At 43.0% G+C, this 21,608-nt stretch overlaps 1 protein-coding gene across 2 annotated transcripts in view; it reads right to left on the bottom strand.

The window, feature by feature from the left end:
* The window catches only part of CCNY (cyclin Y), a 107,261-nt gene that overhangs the window by 5,565 nt on the left and 80,088 nt on the right, over positions 1 to 21,608 (bottom strand). For both annotated transcript variants that reach the window (XM_056857474.1, XM_056857475.1), the window contains exons 3-7: positions 19,706 to 19,740; positions 14,467 to 14,567; positions 10,098 to 10,133; positions 6,754 to 6,811; positions 6,492 to 6,611 (exon numbers count right to left, since the gene is read on the bottom strand). In XM_056857474.1, coding sequence (XP_056713452.1) covers positions 6,492 to 6,611; positions 6,754 to 6,811; positions 10,098 to 10,133; positions 14,467 to 14,567; positions 19,706 to 19,740 — 350 coding nt within the window. The remainder of the gene's footprint in view (positions 1 to 6,491; positions 6,612 to 6,753; positions 6,812 to 10,097; positions 10,134 to 14,466; positions 14,568 to 19,705; positions 19,741 to 21,608) is intronic.

Genomic DNA, 21,608 nt, shown 5'->3' with positions numbered 1-21,608 from the left:
ATTGCTGTTGACTCCGGGCTGGGAAATTGCTGGAGATTTGGGGGCAGAGCTTGGGAAAGGTGGAGTTTGGGAAGGAGAGGTAGTTCAGCAGAGGTGCGATACCATATAAGCCCACCCTCTGAAACTACCATTTTCTCCAGGGGAACTGATCCGTGTAGCCAGAGATCAGTTGTAATTCCGGGAGATCTCCAAGCCCCAAGTGGAGATTTGCGACCTTACTTGTAACTGATCCCTAGAGTCTTGTCATTTGAAACAAAGTCCACAGCTTCTTAAACTTTCTTGTAACCAGATTCAGGGCGGCGGGGAGGGGCTTCAGCTCTTACTGGCATTTCTAACACAGCGACAGTTATCAATTGATACTAGTTTGATAGCATTGTTTTAGGAATCATGACTGCAAATAGAATAATGTCCAAGATTGCACTCCAATTGAAGTCTGGTGGGGGAGGAGGAAGAGGAGTTGGTTTTTATATGCCGACTTCCTCTACCACTTAAGGGAGACTCGAACCGGCTTACAATCACCTTCCCTTCCCCTCCCCACAACAGCCACCCTGTGAGGTAGGTGGGGCTGAGAGAGCTCTAACAGAGCTGCAACTTGCCCAAGGTCACCCAGCTGGCTTCATGTGTAGGACTGGGGAAACCAGTCCCCCAGATTAGCCTCTGCCGCTCATGTGGAGGAGTAGGGAATCGAACCCGATTCTCCAGATCAGAATCCACTGCTCCAAACCACCGCTCTTAACCACTACACCACGCTGGTTCTGAGGGGGAACTCCAGCATTTTATTATTGTTGTTAAAGCCACAGGAGTGCAAGATACACAGCCAGGGAGGTTTGGAGTACATTGGGGGAAGACAATGAATTAAAAACAGAAGTAGGCTGGAACAGCAAAATAATAAGCAGAGTGATTCAGCGATTTCCACTAATAAACAGTTTGCTGCAAAATGAGATTACCAAAAACCCTTATAGGCTATTGCTAACTACTGAAAAGGTCAGCAGAATTTTCCCCCTAGCTCTGCTTTAAATTTTACAAGCTCATAAAGCCTAGTAATCACAGCAATGGATATAGACACTCACTTAACACTACGGAAACCAGCACTGAAGAAACCAAAGGCCCAATTAACAAATCTGTATTAAATAAAAGAGCATGACATTCAACGGAGATTGCAGGCAAAAAAGTCACTTGCCAGCTCTTCTCAAATGCCTTGCAATATTAAGATGGGCAGACAGACAAGACTGAACAAACTGTACTTCAGATTACGCAAATCACCTGTCATCATTAAACCTTGTCTAATATTCTTAGACAGAAGACCGGCAAGAAGGAACGAGACCTCGGCCATCAGTTGATCATCCTTTTCTCGGAAAGAGGACATAAAAACCTGAAGAACTACTTAGCACCAATTTGGCTGACGTTCCATTTTAAAATCTCTTGTGCATTTGCTCATCTTGTTAATTAAATGGCTGCATATAATTTAATATACATGGGGGTGGGACAACGTTCCACTCTGGACCGAGTCCCCTAGCAATAATCCAGCTATGTCTCCCATCTGCGGTTAGTGAAGCCACTGGGCTGTTAATAAACAATATATCAGTGCCGGAGTCCTGATGCTGCTTCACTTAATGCTTAAAACGGTGGCTTCAAACTGGTTACAGAGCCTGGGTTCACCCTGATTAGCCTTGGCCATGATTAGCATGGCAAACTATTACATGGGTAGTAGTTAAACTCAGCAAGGAAGGAGCTTAGGTGCACGCCGAATTGCTTAACCATGATAAAGCTGTCAGCTGAGCGGCCCTGCAGCGCTTCTAAAAACAGGTAGTGTTAGATATGCTAAATGGAACTATTTTGATATTGGAGAAAGCCACGCTTGTAGCCACTCTTGTGCAAGGGCAGTAGTTACAAGGGCAGTAGTGGAAAAGCACCATCCTTAACTTGTGCAAGGGCAGTAGTGGGAAAGCACCATCCTTAACTTGACAATCATGAGTCTTTTCCAATGTAAAAGATCCCAGCAAGCACTGTGGCAACAGCAAATCTTTAGAATTGAGAAAGGGCTGTACATAGGGTTGCCAACCTCCAGGCGCTAGCTGGAGATCTCCTGCTATTACAATTGATCTCCAGACGATAGAGATCAGTTCACCTGGAGAAAATGGCCACTTTGGCAATTGGGTTCTAAGGAGGAGGAGGAGGAGAGTTGGTTTTTATATGCCGACTTTCTCTACTACTTAAGGAATCACCTTCCCTTCCCCTCCCCACAACAGACACCCTGTGAGGTAGGTGGGGCTGAGAGAGCTCTACGAGAGCTGTGACTAGCCCAAGGTCACCCAGCTGACTTCATATGTAGGAGTGGGGAAACAAATCCAGTTCACCAGATTAGTGTCTGCCGCTCTTGTGGAGGAGTGGGGAATCAAACCCAGTTCTCCAGATCAGACTCCATTGCTCCAAACCTCCGCTCTTAACCACTACACCATGCTGGCTCTCGAAGTCCTTCCCCTCCCCAAACCCCTAGGGTCTGCCCCAAAAATCTCCAGGTCCCAACTCGGAGCTGGCAACCCTAGCTGTACAGCAGCAGAACTAAGCAGCAATGAGCCTTCCTGGAGCCACCACGAACTTACTACAAATGTGATTGTGTGTGTGCGCGTGCCATCAAGTCACAGCTGACTTATGGCAACCCTGTAGGGTTTTCAAGGCAAGAGACGTTCAGAGGTGGTTTGCCATTGCCTGCCTCCACATGGGCTGAGAGAGCTCTGAGAGAACTGTGACTGGCCCAAGGTCACCCAGCAGGCTTCATGTGATGGAGCGAGGAATCCAGCTGCTCTTAACCATTACACCACACCAGCTCTCAAAAATGTGATTACATTTTAAGAATAAAGAAAACAGATTAATAAAAAAAATGTCGTTGTCCCCCGCCACCAGATCCCACCTACAAAGAATCTGGATGTGAATCCAGAAGTTCTTCCACAGGTTAAAACTACATATACACGTGAGTGTATAGTAAAAGAGAGATAAAAAACCTGGAAGTTACGCACAAGTATAAATATAAGCCTCTGTAGATGTGAGACTGAATGCGTACAACAATTCTGAGGGCACTGTTAAGATATCATTCCCTGGGGATATATTGTAAGCTGGCTGGCAGCCCTCCCAGGAAAAGCACGTAGCAGGCCCTGGATCAGGTTGCAGAAAGTCCATGGGGGAAGTCTGCACAAAGGAACTGAAGAGCGGTATAGGCTGCTCATTGCCTGCAAAACTCAGAGCTTAAAACTCCGAGTGCTGAGAAGAGGTGGAGACTCAAGCTTGTAAAAGCAGAACAACAGGCTAGCTTAGAACAATTATTCTTTCTTAAAACCTTGTTGGATCCTGGAATCAGACCCAGGGGAGGACTTTACAAGGTCCCCCTGTTTGACAGGACTTTTTAAGAGTGTTAGAACAGTGTCTGATGTGGTTTCGAGCGCTGCATTAAAAAGCAGAAAGATGCTGGTAATCCATGGCTACCTTTTTCTATTCCGGGCAGGCAACATCACACAAGAGAATCCCGAGAGGCGATTTGTGGACATCAAAGCAAGGAAGAGGCCTGGGTCTCTAAGCTCTGTTTTCTTGTTTCTAGTTTAGTGTAATAGTGCACTCCGTGAATGTGCCCCAATTTAGCCCTTGTGTGTGTAAAGTGCCGTCAAGTCACAGCTGACTTATGGCAACTCAGTAGGGCTTTCAGGGCAAGAGATGTTCAGAGGTAGGGTTTGCCATTGCCTTCCTCTGCATAGCGACCCTGGTATTCCTTGGAGATCTCCCATCCAAGTACTAACCAAGGCCGACCCTGCTGAGCTTCTGAGATCTGATGAGATCAGGCTAGCCTGGGCCATCCAGGTCAGGGCAATCTAGCACTCACTATGGGCCAAACCAAATTATGTGATTTCCAAATCTGGTGCTCCCAAGTATTTGTTTCCCTTTTAGGTAGGCAACACCTGAGACATTGATTTGGATTTGTTCTGCAGTGTGTGGGTATGTGTGTGTGTGTGTGTGTGGAGGAATTAACAGGAAGATATGAACTTAGCCCTTTTGCTTTTTACCCAGTTGCTTTCCCCATCCTCTGCTTTCCTCTTATGCAAGGCAGAGCAGAGTCAAAGCAAACACATCTGCTACCAATCACAACCAGTGTGACCAAAAGGACAATGGTGAATGGCTTTGATAAAGGAGTATGGATGCTGGAAAAGAGGACAGTAGCAGAAATGTACAGCTCAAAGAGTATGATTTTGGAAGGAGTTGAAACTTCTGCTCTCCCACGGAAGAAAAGTATTTATAACAGCACCGAAAGAAGAGGAGATCAAAGGAGCAAAGGGTTAAAAAAATTAAAGGATCTCCCTCTCTCATCTACGAATGTACCTTGAAATTGGCAAGGCAACACTGCTAAACAATCACTCCAAATGTTTTAACTGGGACCATGGCTCAGTGGTTGAGCATCTGCTTGGCATGCAGAAGGTCCCAGGTTCAATCCCCGGCATCTCCAGTTAAAGGGACTAGGCAAGTAGGTGATGTGAAAGACCTCTGTCTGAGACCCTGGAGAGCTGCTGCCAGTCTGAGTAGACAATACTGACTTGGATGGACCAAGGGGCTGATTCAGTAAAAGGTGCTTCATGTGTTCATGTGACTGTAACAATTAAGTACATGTGGAATCAAATCAGAGAAGCCACGGTACACTAAAAGATGGAGAAGTGTCTCATATATGAGAGCCTTGAATTGTACAGCTATATTAGATAAGGACTCTCTCTGCCTGTCTACACAATGGGAATCATAAAGATCTGAGCCTTCTAGCATGAAGGGAAAGGTAGGATACTTGAATGATTAATTTTCCATCTACTTCCCAATAATTTTTTTTTTACAAGCAAGCACCAAAAGCTGTTCACACCCTACGACAGCTGCACCCACTTCAACATGCCTCAGTCATAATGGCGACTTAACAGGGATGTTGGGAAATGCTCATGTCTTGTCCAAATGACACCTCCTAAAATCCTGGACACTGCCTGAGCCTGTACCTGTGAAGCCTAAACCAGGTTTTCCAGTCAGCATATTTACCACTTGAGATTCAGGCATAATCTAAATACCCCCCCCCATTTTTTGCCACAATACCCCCCCCTTTTTTCTTTACAAAGTATTCAGTCGATATTGGCACGATGTAAGGAGAGGGGGGGAATTAACCATTAAAAAGGGATTTAAACTCCTGGTGAAAAAGAAGCAAGAGTCAAAGAACTATGCGGGCCTGAATCTCAACTTCCACCTCCCTTTCCTGAAAGTCCATTTTAGCATCACCCTTTATTTTAGGCAACTCTCGTTGCCTGCTGTTTCAAGTGTTTGCCAATTTGGTATGCCCTAGCAAGACAAGCACACTAGAATTTAAAAACAAAACAAAAAAGAAACCCTACCTCAATTCACATTAGCTACAAATCTGCACCCACCATTCACACGGCCCTTGGTGCATCCATCAGCTCTTATTAATTCCCCTGTCAGTCACTGACAGTTGTCCAAGACAGTTTAGCTTGAAGCCACAATGATTTACAACTGGCCTCATAAAAATGGAAACGTTCCAGCCTCTGACATCCTCCAAATGCCAGCGCTCTTACATATACATACACACCAGCACCTGTGTGTTATATTAATCAATCGGCCTGTAAGAGGATCCCTCTGGACCACCACGATATCATCAAAGATAGACTTCCTTTACATAGATTTCCTGACCGTATTCAACAATGGTTACATTCCCCTCTTCTTTCCCAAATAACAGTCTGCCTGGGCCTTGCTGCATACACCAACAAAACAGGAAAGGGCCACAGGTCAAGCATAACAACATTAGTTTAACATGTGTTCACTAATTCAGATAAGTCTGAAGATGGAGAGCACCACAGATGACATGTTTCATTCATTAAGTAATTGCTTCCCTTTCATTAATAAAGGTAATATAAAATAATTCCTATACTGGTCACACTTTATGGTTGCAGGTAATATTGTGGTGGGACTGGATTTTTCAGCTGGCTAAGAGAAAATAATAGCCCCTCACACAAAGACAGCTCAGTTCAAGTGAGTAGAGAGGGAATGTGGACAACCATCAAAAGCACATAGCATCTTAATAAGGGGGCAAATTACTTCCTGGTCCCAAACATGGCAACTAGACTCAGATCAGGCGATCAGGCTATTCATACACTGATCGCAATCATAACATGAAGGTGTGGCTGTCTGCAGAGCTCTTATCCAGCCCGCGAGCCAGCTGAGGCAGCCCCCTCACTCTAAATCTGGGGTGGTGAGGCATGGCATGGCCTGACCAAGTGACATTTATGTCATATCCGGCCCTCATAACAATTGAGTTCGACACCCCTGGTATATATAGAAGCTCTGAGGTGCTTAATCTGTGAAGGGGGTTTCACAAATGCAGCTATCGAGGGACCGCAGCTGCAAGCTTAAAACCTATGACTATGAAACCAGTTGTGGTTTGGCCTGGCAGGCAACAGAGTACTCACCAGGGTGACAATGGCACATTCGGCAGTCAGTTGAGCAGCACTGAACAACGTCCGCACAAAGCGGTAAATCTGCTTCTGCTCCGGGTCGAGTTTGTCATAATCTGGCGGCACTTCGGATTTCTGGGGAAACAATAGTACTAAAAAAGGTGACCGAAGAACAAAAAAGGTAAGGGGGATGTGGATGGGAGAGCAAACAGATAAGAGAACAGAAGTGGTAAAGTCCACTTTTGGGAAAGAAACAATGAAGAAGATTAAGTTTTACCGAAAGGGGGTGGAGGTTTTCATCAAAAATATCTAGGAGCATCCTTCCATCTGTGTCCCTGAAAAGAGAGAAAACAAAGAGGATGAGCCAACTTTTAACACCATGGAGGAGAGCGATGTGTGGGGAAAGCACGCTTTTGACAGAATGAAGGACTTAATGACATCTACCAGGAGCATAACTTTGAAATGGTATAGAAGTGAACCAAAAAAAGGGGGGGAAGCTTTCCCCCACACCATTCCAACAGATTATACATGAATGACCCACATAGGTATGATCAATATCGGGTTTTTTCAAATACAAAAGTTGTCTGGATAACAGGCAATATTTACAGGTAAGGGGAACCCGATATGGGCAATGTCAAGTAGTAACCGTACAGACATTTTGTAAGGTGATATGGGAGACAACTACAGAGAAGATCCCATTCTGCAGCTAGCTATTGGTACATGTGAATCATAGAAGCATAAGAGTTGAAAGGGACCACCAGGGTCATCTAGTCTAACCCCTCTGCACAATGCAGAAATTTCACAACTACCTCCCCCACACACCCCCAGTGACCCCTACTCCATGCCCAGAAGGTGGCCAAGATGCCCTCCCTCTCATGAACTGCCTAAGGTCATAGAATCAGCATTGCTGACAGATGGCCAGCTAGCCTCTGCTTAAAAAACCTCCAGGGAAGGAGCACTTACCACCTTCCGAGGAAGCCTGTTCTACTGAGGAACCGCTCTGTTAGAAAATTCTTCCTAATGTCAGTAGTGACTCGTGAGTTACTAGTCATTCCAAAACTACTTCAGAAGCCTATTATAGGAGGGCACGTACTTATGTTCAGGCACATACAGCTACATAAAGGACTAAAAGAGGGGAAAATCTGTTTATCCCAGTAAAATGAAAAATGTGTTTCAAAACAGATGAGAAAATAAATTGGAACCAATGATACAAGGATTTTACAACGATTTCACGAAGATGGCGCAAGAATGGCATTACTAAACAAAATATAAACAACACTGCAAAAAGGCCAACTATTGCACACAAACCCTACATTATATGCAGTTCTCTTTAGCTGTCCATGAATACTTGCTAACTAAAAAAACACACACCAAAAAAACACACCAAAAAACCCAGGCACACGCTGGTGTTTTTCCCTCCGAGCTAGAAAATGTGCTGCTATGAAGAGGAACTGGGAAAACATATGCTTGGAACGTCTGTAAAACTTTCAAAAGTAAAGGGTAAACAGATCATTGAGATGAAAAGCCATGAAGACTTCTTAGCTCCAACAATGCCAGACTGTTTCTTCATTTATTTACTTCTTCACTTATGCATTTAGGCTTAAAGCCCACTTTCTCCAGAAGACTCAAGACATATGACAACACTTCTTTATAGTTCTGGCACATGCTCACACTTATGAGTGATGTCACTGTTGGTTTCATTTCACAGGCAAAGAAACTGAAGTCAAGAGACCGTGACTTGCCTGGGCATCTTCTGGGCATGGAGGTTTGAGGTGTGGCCACTGTGTGTGTGTGTGGGGGGGTAGTTGTGAATTTTCTGCATTGTGTAGGGGGTTGGACTAGATCAGGGCTTCTTCAACTTTTTCCACTCACAACCTTTTTGCCAGAGAAATTCTTATGCGACTCCGGGTATATAGGTACATAAAATAGGTATACAAATCAAGCATTTACTGAAAATAAATAAGACCTCAGTAACAATGACAATAGGTACAGAAGTGGCTTATTGTTTTGATGGAGGTAGCATAAAATTTAACTTTCTGCTGTTAAACAGCAGGGTTTTCGAATTGCTTATTCCCCCTTTATTCCACTGAAAATGTTTTTTTAAAAGATGTTTTCCAAATCACTGTGAAACTTCTACAACCAGAAACCAAGAACAGTTATGTGCAAGGTACAGCAGAGGGCGCATGTATAACATGTTATGCACAGAAGATTCCTGCAGCAACTGCTGCTAGATGCACTTACTGCAAAGGACAAATGGACTGCAAAAGCAGTGGCCCTCCCTCCCAGTCCCTCCTGGGTTCTAAAAGCTTGTGATGGAGTACCCTTGTGATACCTTAGGGTTTAGGGCAGACAATATCTAGAAGATGAAGAAAAGGTGTACAGCACCAACCTTTGGTACTGTGCACCTTCCCCCCCCCCTCTTCATTCAGATGTAGGGTTCCACGTCCCCCTTCACCACCGGCAGGAGGTTTTGGGGGCTGATCCTGAGGAGGGTGGGGTTTGGGGAGGGGAGGGACTTCAATGCCATAGAGTCCAATTGCCAAAGCAGCCATTATCTCCAAGTGAACTAATCTCTATTGGCTGGAGATCAGTTATCTCTATTATCAGGAGATCTCCAGCTAGTACCTGGAGGTTAGAAACAAACAAAAGTAATCCCCTATGCTGCAATAAGTGTGGCTTAATACAAAAAATACAGCACAAGGCTCACAAAATGCTTAACCCACAATGCAAGAAATGTTTACTTATGGTGAAGTAATAGTGAACACAAAGAACAAACACACACAGTGCTGTACAACAGTAAGTCTATGAGAACGCACACAACTACTTGTCAAAGAGAAAATATACAAAAACAGTCCAACTGTTGACTTCCAATATTAGAAATGGTACTCCTGTGGAGTGGTCTGTTAACTATGACAAAGCTTCCGCAGTCAGGTTGTAATATTGTTCCAAACCGCAAAAAGGTAACTTGAACTGTGTAAACAACGTGACTTTTCAGTGGAGCTGTTTCACAAGTGCATCCTCTGCCACTCGGAGCATAGCGTGGCAAACGCAATTAGCGTATCTTGGGTCTTGGTTGTAGTGTATCTGCTGATCTTTTTGAGATGTTCTCATTTATATCCCTCTGGCTTTATGTTTAGGGATATAACAATAAAGCGGTACGTGTATCCCAGGTATTTAAATCCACGTTTCACCCTGAGACTTCTTCAGCCTATAAAGAATTTATAACGACCACTGTGGGTTCCTTGGCTATGTGTTAGCCAACTGGAAGAAGCCTGGTTTAGCAAATTTGCTAAAAGCACCCACTGTGATATTGTTGCCCCAACTCTGACAGTAGTGGCATTTCAAGCATATTCTAAGCTTTTTGTGTACGCTACTCAGGCAGAATGGGAACTGTTTCTCCTTGGTTTGGTTGTCTGTTGGCACATTAACATATGGAAGCAAGGGACCATTTGGGCACGGCCAATTACCCAGGCTTTTCCCACCCAATCCCAGCCCTCCATCCTCAGGAATCACTGCTTTCAAACTGTGACTACAGAACACTAAAATACAGAGAAACAGGAAACAGAAAATAACTAATCAATGGGTACAAAAACTTAACTTACTGTCCCAATGTGTACATACCTGTTTTTGATGTGATAATATATTGCAAGAGCTACACTGTAAAAGAAAATACAGAGTTAGTGTCTTTGCACATGAAGATCTTCTATAAATACTATACAATAATGAATGGTTTCTCACTGAGAGAGGGGACAGGGGAAATCCATAAAAGCAGTGGTGGCTATTAAGCTGTAGCAAAAAGAGATGAGCGTTATCTACAGAGCAATATAATACACTTTTTCAGTTGTTCAGCTTTGAAAAGAGGAGGCTTTAAAGAATAGATTTTAAAGGAGGGAGGAAGAGAGCTGACTCACAAATGAAGGAGGAGAATGGCCTGTGAGTTGGGTGCAGCAAGGAACCACAATATTTTTAAGAACACTAGTGAGTTTGAACACATGAACACATGAAGCTGCCTTATACTGAATCAGACCCCCCTTGGTCCATCAAAGTCAGTACTGTCTACTCAGACCGGCAGCGGCTCTCCAGGGTCTCAGGCAGAGGTCTTTCACATCACCTACTTTCCTAGTCCCTTTAACTGGAGATGCCGGGGATTGAACCTGGGACCTTCTGCATGCCAAGCAGATGCTCTACCACTGAGATATGGTTTGAGCTGCACCCCAGCAACCTCTGAAATGGTGCAAGTGAACAGTGACAAAACTCCTTGACACAACAGCTGAGTTACCAAAAATGTCTCGGGCTGGTGCTAGGCCTGCCAATGGGAAGCATAAAAATAGAATGGGCAAAGAGGACAAAACGAACCAATAGCAAATCACCTTGCACAAAACCATCCAAACAAGAAGAGACAACAGCGGAACCATGCTAGATATTCCAAAATGGCAAGGCTGGAAAACAAGGGCTAGGATCTTGAAACTAGGATTTTAAGGATCCCAGAAGGACTGATCTTAGCAAAAACATTCTGAAATGAAAGAGGAAAAGTGAGAATACAGAAAGGGGACTAGTAACATAGTTGACTGGGGGGGGGGGGAGAACCACCAGAGAGGAGAAGAGGGTTTTAGCAATTAAATATAGATAACTATATCCGATCTTCAAGATGCTAAAGAGGGAACAGCAGCAGGGCCTGGAAGAAGGAACACAAAGTTGATGTAAACAGACACATGCTCTATCAAGGTTAGTGCTGTCTACTTTAACTCAGGTGGTGTGAAAGACTTCTACCTACTATTTGATACTTTCAACTGGAGATGCTGAGGACTGAACCCAAAACCTTCTGCGTGCCAAGAAAATGCTCTACCACTGAGCCACAGCCCCTCTCTATTGACTCTCAGGAAAACCAACAGCTTAAAAAAGGAGCAGCAAACAAAGCAGATTGTTTACCTTTAGCTAGTGTTCTGAGGGTAGCCATCTATGGGGTTATACAGATTGCTTCTGCACCTCAACAGAAGCAGCTGCAGAATATTCTAGAGCTCTAGCAAAAACAAAACCCTACACCCTAGCACTCAAATTCCCTCCCCTGAGAGACACATAGAATAAGGAGGCGGGTTGCTATTGACCTGTTGGTCCACGAGCATAAAGAATGGAATAAAGGAATAAAAGAATAAGGGGGGGGGGTAGTGTCTACTCAGTTTCCTCTTGCCACTGGAACAGTCAGCAGAAGGGAAGGAGAATGGGTTGTGTGACTGTACTGATGACCACTCAAAGAACAGTGGCAAAAAGTAAGTATTTTTCCCCGCTTCTGCACAGTCCCCACTTACAGAAAATACTGTCATGCAAGGAATAGGTAAATACGGAAGCCAGGTAGGATTGAAATGATGGTATTGTACATACTTAGTATCTTCTACTTAGTCCCACAGAATAGTTTATATGCATCTCGCCATACTCTTGGGTATATGTCATAGTTCAAAAGTGTTTCCAGCAAGTTCCCCCTCTCATGAATGGGATGATCAGAATGAAAGGGCAGAAGGAAGCTTTCAAGTGGCTCAAGGATTTCACCCATGAACCAAAGGACAAGCAAAATGGAAAGGCAGTGAGAGCGGCTTCCAGAGTAGCTTCAACAAATTGAGTCTGATGTTAACGGTGAACGAAAAGGGTGAGTAGATGTTCTGAATGACACTGAAGCACAAATAATAGTTAAGACTCTGTATTGCTTGTGATGAAATCTCAGTGCTGAAGCCTAACTGTGCCATCTTAGGTACTGCTAACAATTCAGAAGTGAAGACATGATCAACATCATAGGTCCAGATTGAGCCAGGACCACTGACTGGGGTGCTGAACGGTAGATGGGACTAGGCTCAATCTATGGACAGTTTTCCTATCAAGGAAACCCCCCAATAAATCATGAAAGTTCCTCCTTTCAGGATCTGATGTCCAAAAAGATTGAGGTGGACCTGAGGCAAGCATGTTCATCGAATCCTCAACAGTTTTTGAACTGCAATTGACATAGTGTTCAACACAGTTAATTTGTGCCTTTAGTAGACAGAAAACTCAGACTGGGTAGAGCCTGTGATCAGGCAAGAATTGAACTAGAAGGCAATTGATCTTTCTAGATTGTTCCCTTCTGAATCAATATATCGGTAGGGCAGTTAGTGATTGGATGACAAAGCAAAAGGGAAATAGCCCAATTTCCACACTCAATACATATTTATAAGTCTCCAAGAGGCAAGAAAGACTGAAAAAGGACTAACTGAAACATTCTTAGTCACCTCCTAGGGGGCTCTACAGCTGAGGAGGTAACGCTAGATCACAGAAGTTGGTACATAACAGAAGTAAGCAAGGCAACGGCTGTGGTATTTCAATGCTGAGGGCCTGTGCAAGCGGTTTATGTTCTGTGTAAAGACAGAGATCCTCCAAAGGACTGTGTGGCCTGGAGATCATTCTTACTCCAGGGATATTCTAGTAGTAGTCTGTTGTGCCTTCTCAAGCTCTTGAAACATTTAAATGAGAAATACTTCCCAAAGGAATAAAAGGAGGGCAAATGTCAGTCTACTACTTAATATACAAATGAAAGCATAAACTAAAATTGAGAAAAGGGAGGACACTGAGGGAAACTGAGGGAAAAGCAATATTCCTATGGAGGAAGTTGTGAGGAAGTTACTCCTCGTGCTGCCTCTTGCTGCAAGTCCAGCAATATTTAAAGCTCGGAGGGAGGGAGGGGAAATCACCCAAGGGAATAAAAAATAAGGACAAATGTCCTCATAATACAAACCCACAAATGAAAATCTGAGCTCAGAATAGGAAAGACTGAGGAAAAACACTGGTGAAGCTGCTTCTGAGTTCAGGAAAGAACTGACTGAGAAGTCACTTTCCCTTTGGCATGCGTAGAGAGGTTTGTTCAGAGCCAGGAACTGCTAATAGCAGAAAACTACAACAAACAAAACGAACTCTTACTTCTGTTCTTCCCAGAAGTAAAAGCAATACAGAGTATGGAGAAGTTTAAGTGCTATTCTGCATTATCAATGAGCGAAAAACAACAGGAAAGTAATTGACAGCCACCTAAGCAGAAATGCCAATCAGCTTGAAGAACCACCCATGGGTACGCATGATGTTACTGTCAGGTTCACACTGATTAAAAGTTTTTCTTAGTTGACCCAGACATGGATGCTTTTGTCTCAAAGAAAACAAACAGGCTTCAACATTTTAAAGGAGACAAACAAGATTCCTATACTTGCAAGAATTTGCAATTTTGACTTCAAAATTTAGAAAAGTAAACAACCAAGCGTGATAGTGATCACCCTCTACATTATTCAAAACAAGATTAGCCAGGCTACGGCTCGTTCTCCAGGGACATATTTGAAAACTTCAAACTCGCTTTGAGTCACAAAAAGGTAGCAAATAACAACAAAGGCAGATTGATTTTAGGAAGTTGGAACCATATTTATACATCTACGGTACCCTAAAGTCTAGAAGGGGGAATGCTGGTGTGGGGAGAGAAAACAGTGTTGCACTTACCTGAAACTGTTGTTCATCGAGTGGTCTTCTGTGCAGGCACACATGGGACCTATGCAGTTCCAAAATGGGACTGCACAGAAGCCACAAAGATGAAGATAACTCTTCCCACAATAACCTGGGTCTTCTTACTTTACCCTGAGGAAGCACAGGACAGGAAAGGAACTGTGCTGTAGCAAGTTCCTGTGATGCTTCCATAATGTAAGACAGGGCCCAATAGACAGCCCTCTCAGAAATCCCAGATGGAGTTCCAAAGAGAAGCCAGGGAAAGCCACATCTACCCCTCTTTCCTTCCAGCAAATAATCAAGATCATTTCTCTGGTTCTGATCCATGAATTTTCAACGTTACATCCGTCATCTGTCAATTCCCATGCAAAAAACCACAACACACACAGTAGACCTGAGAATTCGATCCTCCCTCCTCTTTTACTTTTGCAAGTAATTATTCAGAAACATCTATACACGTCTTTGAGAGAAATAATTCAGTACCCACCATTTAATTGTATATTTGAGGTTGGGCTGACTGACCGTGCTGTCATCCAGGAAAATAGTGGAACAGGAACTGTATTTCCGTCTCAGTTGACCAGGAGGATGCTAGAAAACAACATACAAGAAGAACAATAGTAGGCACATAGTACAAAGTGTATTTCCCCACCTCTTTAGAGAGTACAATTAAGTAAACAGTTCCTCTTTCTGCTGCACACACATGCATGCACGTCCCCAGCGTTCAGGCTAACTGGGATCTGGGAGAAAAAAATTAAGAGCTCCAAGGTACCAGGTGAATTGCACAGAAAATAACACTTTGGTTCAAACACAAAGAACAATTCCCATACGTACACTGCATTTGGACCAAGCTTATTCTTATAAGGACAGAAACTTCAGACAGGAAGATATATGTGAAAAGACATAAACAGAAGGTGCCCATTCCAAAACACGGAACTGATAAGGAAAGTCATGCTCTTCATACATCACTACTTCCTCTACCAGACAAAAGAAAGCAACACTTAAAACCAAACGAAAAGGTTTGTCCACAGAAGGAGTGTTTTCTTAAGTGAGGCCACCTCTGTTTATATGAAAACATGCCTGCCAGCACATTTTAATCAAGTCCCTGATTTCTGAATTAGTTTTCTCTGGCTTTCCCGTTTCTTTTAAATTGTTACCGAGAAGCCTATGAAAGAGAACTAATGTATGCCGAATTTATACCAGCCAAGGACTGACAGTATAATGCACTCTCAATCCCAACTACTCCATATGCACTTGATTTACTATGAGCGTCAGCAGGACTTCTTTCACTGTCCCCACCCCAAATTAACAACAAAGAGAAACAGTGCTAAATCACTCCAACTTCAGTGACCGCAAATACTCCCTTGACAATGTACAGCCCGGGATGAAGAGGAAGAAGGTGAATAGGAAGAAGGCATATAAAGATGCTCCAAAATGTTCCAAGAAGTTGCATTCTCCATAACCAAGCAGTTCGCTGGATGAATTGTGGAGCCAAACACCAATCAAGTGTCAAAGCAATAATAGGCTGGTGTGACAATATTGTCAAAATATATTATTTGGTTTTAAAGATGGAAATGACTCCATATACAGCTTTCTAAAGATTTGAGAATGTTAAAAGATTTGTTTAGGAAGTGGAAGGAGGGCCTTATTACCAAGGATGAATATAAACAAATAACCTGCACTTGTAGGGAGAGTGTTAGAAAAGTTAATGCTCATTATGAGCTTAGGCTAGCGAGAGATGCTAAACACAATTAAAAAAGGGTTCTTTGGTTATGTTCAAAATAAGAAAAAGAAAATGGAGGGAGAGCTTTGCCACTCTACACATGCCCAAAGGGAAAGAAAGGCTTTTGATAAGGTTCCATGTTATATTCTTGTTGACAAGTTGGTAAAATGTGGTTTGAATCTTATTACTGTTAGGTGGATCTGTAACTGGTTGACCGATCGCGCCCAAAGAGTGCTTTGTTAATGGTTCCTCATCCTCGCGGAGAGCAGAGACAAGTGGAGTGCTTCAGGGATCTATCCTGGGCCCCCTGTGCGAGCACCGGGTCATTCCTGACCCATGAGGTGACATCACATCCTGACGTTTACTAGGCAGACTTTGTTTACGGGGTGGTTTGCCAGTGCCTTCCCCAGTCATCTTCCCTTTATCCCCAGCAAGCTGGATACTCATTTGACCGACCTTGGAAGGATGGAAGGCTGAGTCAACTTTGAGCCGGCTACCTGAAACCGACTTCCATATGGATCGAACTCAGGTCAAGAGCAGAGCTTGGACAGCAATACTGCAGCTTACCACTCTGCGCCACGGGGTTCCTTAAAGTTCAAAAGCAGCAGCATAATGACAGCCATTTCAACTGGACCAAAGGATACACATGCCCACTAAAGGGGGGGGGGGAGGTGAATGAAATCAATAACCCCTTCCTTTAAAAGGCCAACAAGCTGATGATCTCTTTTAGTTGGTGAAGAGGGCTCACTTGTATTTTTGAAAGGCTAACCTCTCTATCTTTCTACAGCTTGACCGAGTTCAGAGAAACAATGAACAAGGATAAATCACAGATTACAAGAAGCAGCAAGCACACTAGTAAGAAGCAGTTCAGAAGGCCCTATTGTCAGCTCGGTATGAAAGGAAAATGGAGGTCAACGCCAACAATTCAACAGGTGCATGGAAAGCATGATCCACTAATACAATATGTTTTGGACGAGAGAGAAAATCTCCTCTCAGATTCTTTGCTTCCAAAATCTCTTGCCAGACAAGCGTCAGGGTACAACTGAATGGGAAATTACAGGCTGTCCTATTAAAAAGGCACCCTGTAATACATGTGAGGTGGGGCTTCCTTCCAATTCATAACAGGAAAGGCGATAAGTGACTCGAGTTGACTGACATCCTATAAGAACATCGATTACGTCAGTCAACGAATGTTCTTACAGTATGTCGGATTAAGCTAAAGATTGGTAATTTGTGACATTTCTCGAAAACGATAACCATATTTGGGCTCAAAAGTAACAATTTTCTGAGCAGGGGGAAAAATGAAGCAAAATCAACTATTAGAAAAGATACGTGGCTCTGTGCAGCCCCAGTGTTGCTATATACGGAGTCATTAGGCTATTTTGCACATGCAGTGGGTGTTGCTAGGTGGGGAGGGGAATAAACCTGGAGCAAGGCAAGAACTGGAAAGCATTTTTAACATTTTTAAAAATGCTATATAAATGATAATAGTGTTATTACAATGCAACAACCAGCAGGAGGGGAAAAAAAAGATTGCATAGCCATATGGAGGCCACTGATAATTTTTAAAGATAACTATATTTTATTTGGAGGAAGCAACATTTTCCTAGCTACCTTTCTGTCTAACAAGATATTATATTAATGCCTCTATACTAAGAAAACTGAGATTTTGTGCTCAAATTTAACATTTCCCTTTTATTTATTTACTTTATTTATACCCCACCTTTCTCCCCAATGGAGAACCAAAACGGCTTACATCGTTTTCCTCCCCTCCACTGTATCTTCACAACAACCCTGTGAGGAAGGTTAGGCTGAGAGCATGTGACTGGCCGAAGTGACCCAGCGAGCTGCCATGGCAGAATAGGAATTCAAACCTGGGTCTCCCAGACCCAAGTCCAATATTCTAATCACTATACCACACAGGCTCTTAACTTTTATTTATCAACTTTTAAAGTTCATTACCTTAAAACCTGATGAGCTTGTATTGTGAGTAACAAGATGTTTGCTATTTGCAGGGTCAGATGGATTTACAGATCAGGTCAATACACTGTCAATACCCATTAAAAACGTCCTAAAATAGACTGCCAGAACAATACAAATAAATACAGCTACAAAAAAGTCTAAAATTAACTATGAGAGTAATTGTTTTCTACAAAGCTATACTGAGACCCGGAACTTTTAAATTTCATTAGCTGATTAAGTGGTTAACACCCATGCAGTTAATAGCAACACTATATTACTTTCGACAGCAAAACTTTCTAAAGCGTAAGCTGTTTAAACCAACCTCCTGCAGATTGAACTAGTCCTCTGGACAGCCTGGAATTTTCAGCTAGGAATCAATATCAGCCAAATTATTTCTTAGAATCATAGAGTTGGAAGGGACTACCAGGGTCATCTAGGACAACCCCCTGCACAATGCAGGAAATTCACAACTACCCCCCCACACACACACACACCACCAGTGACCCCCTACTCCATGCCCAGAAGACAGCCAAGATGCTCTCCCTCTCATCATCTGCTTAAGGTCATAGAATCAGCATTGCTGACTGATGGCCATCTAGCCTCTGCTTAAAAACCTCCAGGGAAGGAGAGCTTACCACCTCCCGAGGAAGCCTGTTCCACTGAGGAACTGCTCTTACTGTTAGAAAATTCTTCCTAATGTCTAGACGGAAACTCTTTTGATTTAAATTTCAATCTGTTGGTTCTGGTCCGACCTTCTGGGGCAACAGAAAACCACTTGGAACCATCCTCTATATGACAGCCCTTCAAGTACTTGAAGATGGTTATCATATCCCCTCTCAGTCTTCTCCTCTTCAGGTTAAACATTTCATCTTATACTTAACAATGGGAAACTGATAGCTGGTTTACAGTTATTTATTTAAGGTATTTACTCTGCCTCTTCGCAATCTCTTTGGGAGGTATGTTTTTTGCCACACCTCCACGGTTGCCACACTGTTCCAGCAATGTGAATATCTTGAGGCCACACAGTGTGATCAGACAGAGGTGCTATGTAACAATGGTGGAGATGACCCAGGGCAGTATTGCCACACACCCCAGCTTGGCGTTCCGGCAGACCTAGAAAGAGGTGGCATAGCACCACCCAGTCTGGCTGAACACCACTGAGTATCGACTTCAGCAACATGACAGCCATGGTGTCAGGAGCCACAAGTATTCCTAAATTAAATCCAAGTAAGCCAAAAGCTACAGTAGGAGGGAAGGGCAGCATGGTACAGCCCGATCTCGGAAGCTAAGCAGGGTCAGCCCTGGTTAGTATTTGGATGGGAGACCACCAAGGAATGCCAGGGTTGCTCTGCAGAGGAAGGCACCGGAAAACCACTTGTTAGTCTCTTGCCTTGAAAACCCCATAAGGGGTCACCATAAGTCGCCTGCGACTTGACGGCACTTTACACACACACACACACACAAGCCAAAAGCTTACATGTATGGGTGTGAAAGCTGGACATTGAAGAAAGCTGATAGGAAGAAAGTAGACTCCTTTGAAATGTCGTGTTGGAGGGGAGTGTTACGGATACCGTGGACGGCAAAAAAAAAAAAAAAATTCAGTGGGTTATAGATCAAATCAAGCCTGAACTGACCCTAGAAGCTAAAATGACTAAACTGAGGCTATCGTATTTTGGTCACATTATGAAAAGACCATCATGCTAGGAAAAGTTGAGGGCAGCAGGAAAAGAGGAAGACCCGACAAGAGATGGATTGACTCAATAAAGGAAGCCACAGCCCTCAATTTGCAAGATCTGAGCAAGGCTGAAAGATAGGACATTTTGGAGGACTTTGATTCATAGGGTCGCCATGAGTCAGAAGCGACTTGATGGCACTTAACACACACACAAGGCAAAAGGTGAAGGCTGAAAAAGGTTTCATAACATTCCTAACCCAAGTCTTAACCAGACTAAGCTCCTGATATATCTTCCAAGTAAGCATTAATATATCATGAAAGTAATCAATGCCCAAGAGACGTATATTAAAATGTATTTTAAAAACTTACATGGTTTATATAGAGACTCTTGCGTTTTTCTCTCACTGTGGAAACATAAAAATGTAGGAGAAACATTATATAAGCCTTCATTATCTTTGCAGCATCTATCATCAGAAACAGAAAAAAATATCATTTGTTAAAACAAGCCAACAAATGGAAAGCATCTCATCATTTCACATGTAAATTTGAAATTTTAATTTGCTACTACCCTGCCTAATAACAAACTGAATGCTTATCATATGCAACTTGACCAACAGGTATTACAGTATTCCTTCTTAAAACAAGTGACCCTAGTCCTAAGGCCCAGGTGTTCAGTTTGACTGGCACTCCCGTGTGCAGACAGAGAAAGTTTTTGATAGACTTGAATGGCACTACAGATTAAACATGTGTTAACAAGGTTAAACTGTCTATGCAGATTTTCCAGCAACACCTATTAATGATCAGATATGAAATGTCTATTATATAAAGACAAAAATAAAGTTTTGGTACTGAAAGATTCAGTGCAGCGCAGTGGTTAGAATGGCGGACTATGAGGAGGAAGATCCAGTTTCAGATCCCCCCACCCCACCCCCAAAATCATGAAAGGTGACTGTGATCCCCAGGTGAGTTACAATCTATTAAGCTTGTGAGGATAAAATGGGAGAGGCGCGAACCATATACCACTCTTTGAGCTCCTTGGAGAAAGGGCAGAATGAAAATTTAAACTGACAGAAAAGTAAACCATAAGCTGCCTCCAAAACCTTGGGATATAGTATTGTTTTATTCCACAAGACTTTGAGCTTTTATCCCTTGTGGGAAGCCTGTGTGGTGTAGTGGTTAAGAGCAATGGTTTGGAGCGGTGGACTCTGATCTGGAGAACTGGGTTTGATTCCCCTCTCCTCCACATGAGCGGAGAAGGTTAACTGGATTTGTTTCCCCACTCCTACACACGAAGCCAGCTGGGTGACCTTGGGCATGTTACAGCTCTGTTAGAGATCTCTCAGCCTCACCTACCTCACAGGGTGTCTGTTGTGGGGAGGGGAAGGGAAGGAGATTGTAAGCCGGTTTGATTCTCCCTTAAGTAGTAGAGAAAGTCGGCATATAAAAACCAACTCTTCTTCTTCTTATCCCTTTGCACAGGACACAAGGTGCAGAGTGACCTCAGAAAAGTGGGAAACCAACAGTAATAATTATCTATTTTACATAGGTGGCAGGAACACTTAGTTACAAATGTGAAACCTGACAAAACAGGAATTTAAATGAAGTCGAACACGTTTTAGGTTGTGGCTGAGAGATTCCAATGACAAGCTCCCTCTTGTTGTTCTGTTCTTTATTTTTTTTCCCCAAAACACAGTTGTATTATTTCTCAGGCTAAAAAAGATGGGAGAGCTGCCAAGATTTCTTAAATAGCTTTTTATTTCTAAAACCTAATTTTGCTCGTTGAACTGTTAACCTTTTTAATAAAGGAGGGAGAAATAAATTGGGCAGCATTAAAGAGGAAATGCGATTTTTTTCATGTCATTGCACTTTTCTGTTACCCTTTTATGCACTGCGTTAGAGACAGCTTTAATGGGGGGATTTCAAAAGACAAAAGGCAATATCCTTGAGTTAATAATTACACATCAATTACAACCTCTCCCGTTTTGATAGCTTTAAATAATTTAGTGCAGGAATAAAGCTACATTGCCTCTATTTCAGGGAATTGCTAACCTTAAAAAAAAGCCTACATGCATTCAAAGCCATGTTGTCTCCCAGCCCCTAAAATGAGATTCCCCCCTTTCTGTTTAAACAGACAATTCTACCAGTGCTACTGGTTGTAGCTTTAGCAAAGAAATACAATATTTACTGGTTGAGAATCCCTTATCTGGACTGCCTGGGACCAGAAGTGGTCCTTATTTCACATCTTTCCATATACTGGAATATTTTGGAATTT

This window comes from Euleptes europaea, chromosome 11 (assembly GCF_029931775.1).
Source record: "Euleptes europaea isolate rEulEur1 chromosome 11, rEulEur1.hap1, whole genome shotgun sequence".
NCBI classification, from domain to species: domain Eukaryota; kingdom Metazoa; phylum Chordata; class Lepidosauria; order Squamata; family Sphaerodactylidae; genus Euleptes; species Euleptes europaea.
Note: the sequence above shows the minus strand (reverse complement) of the source record. Positions and strands in the feature narration are given on the sequence as shown.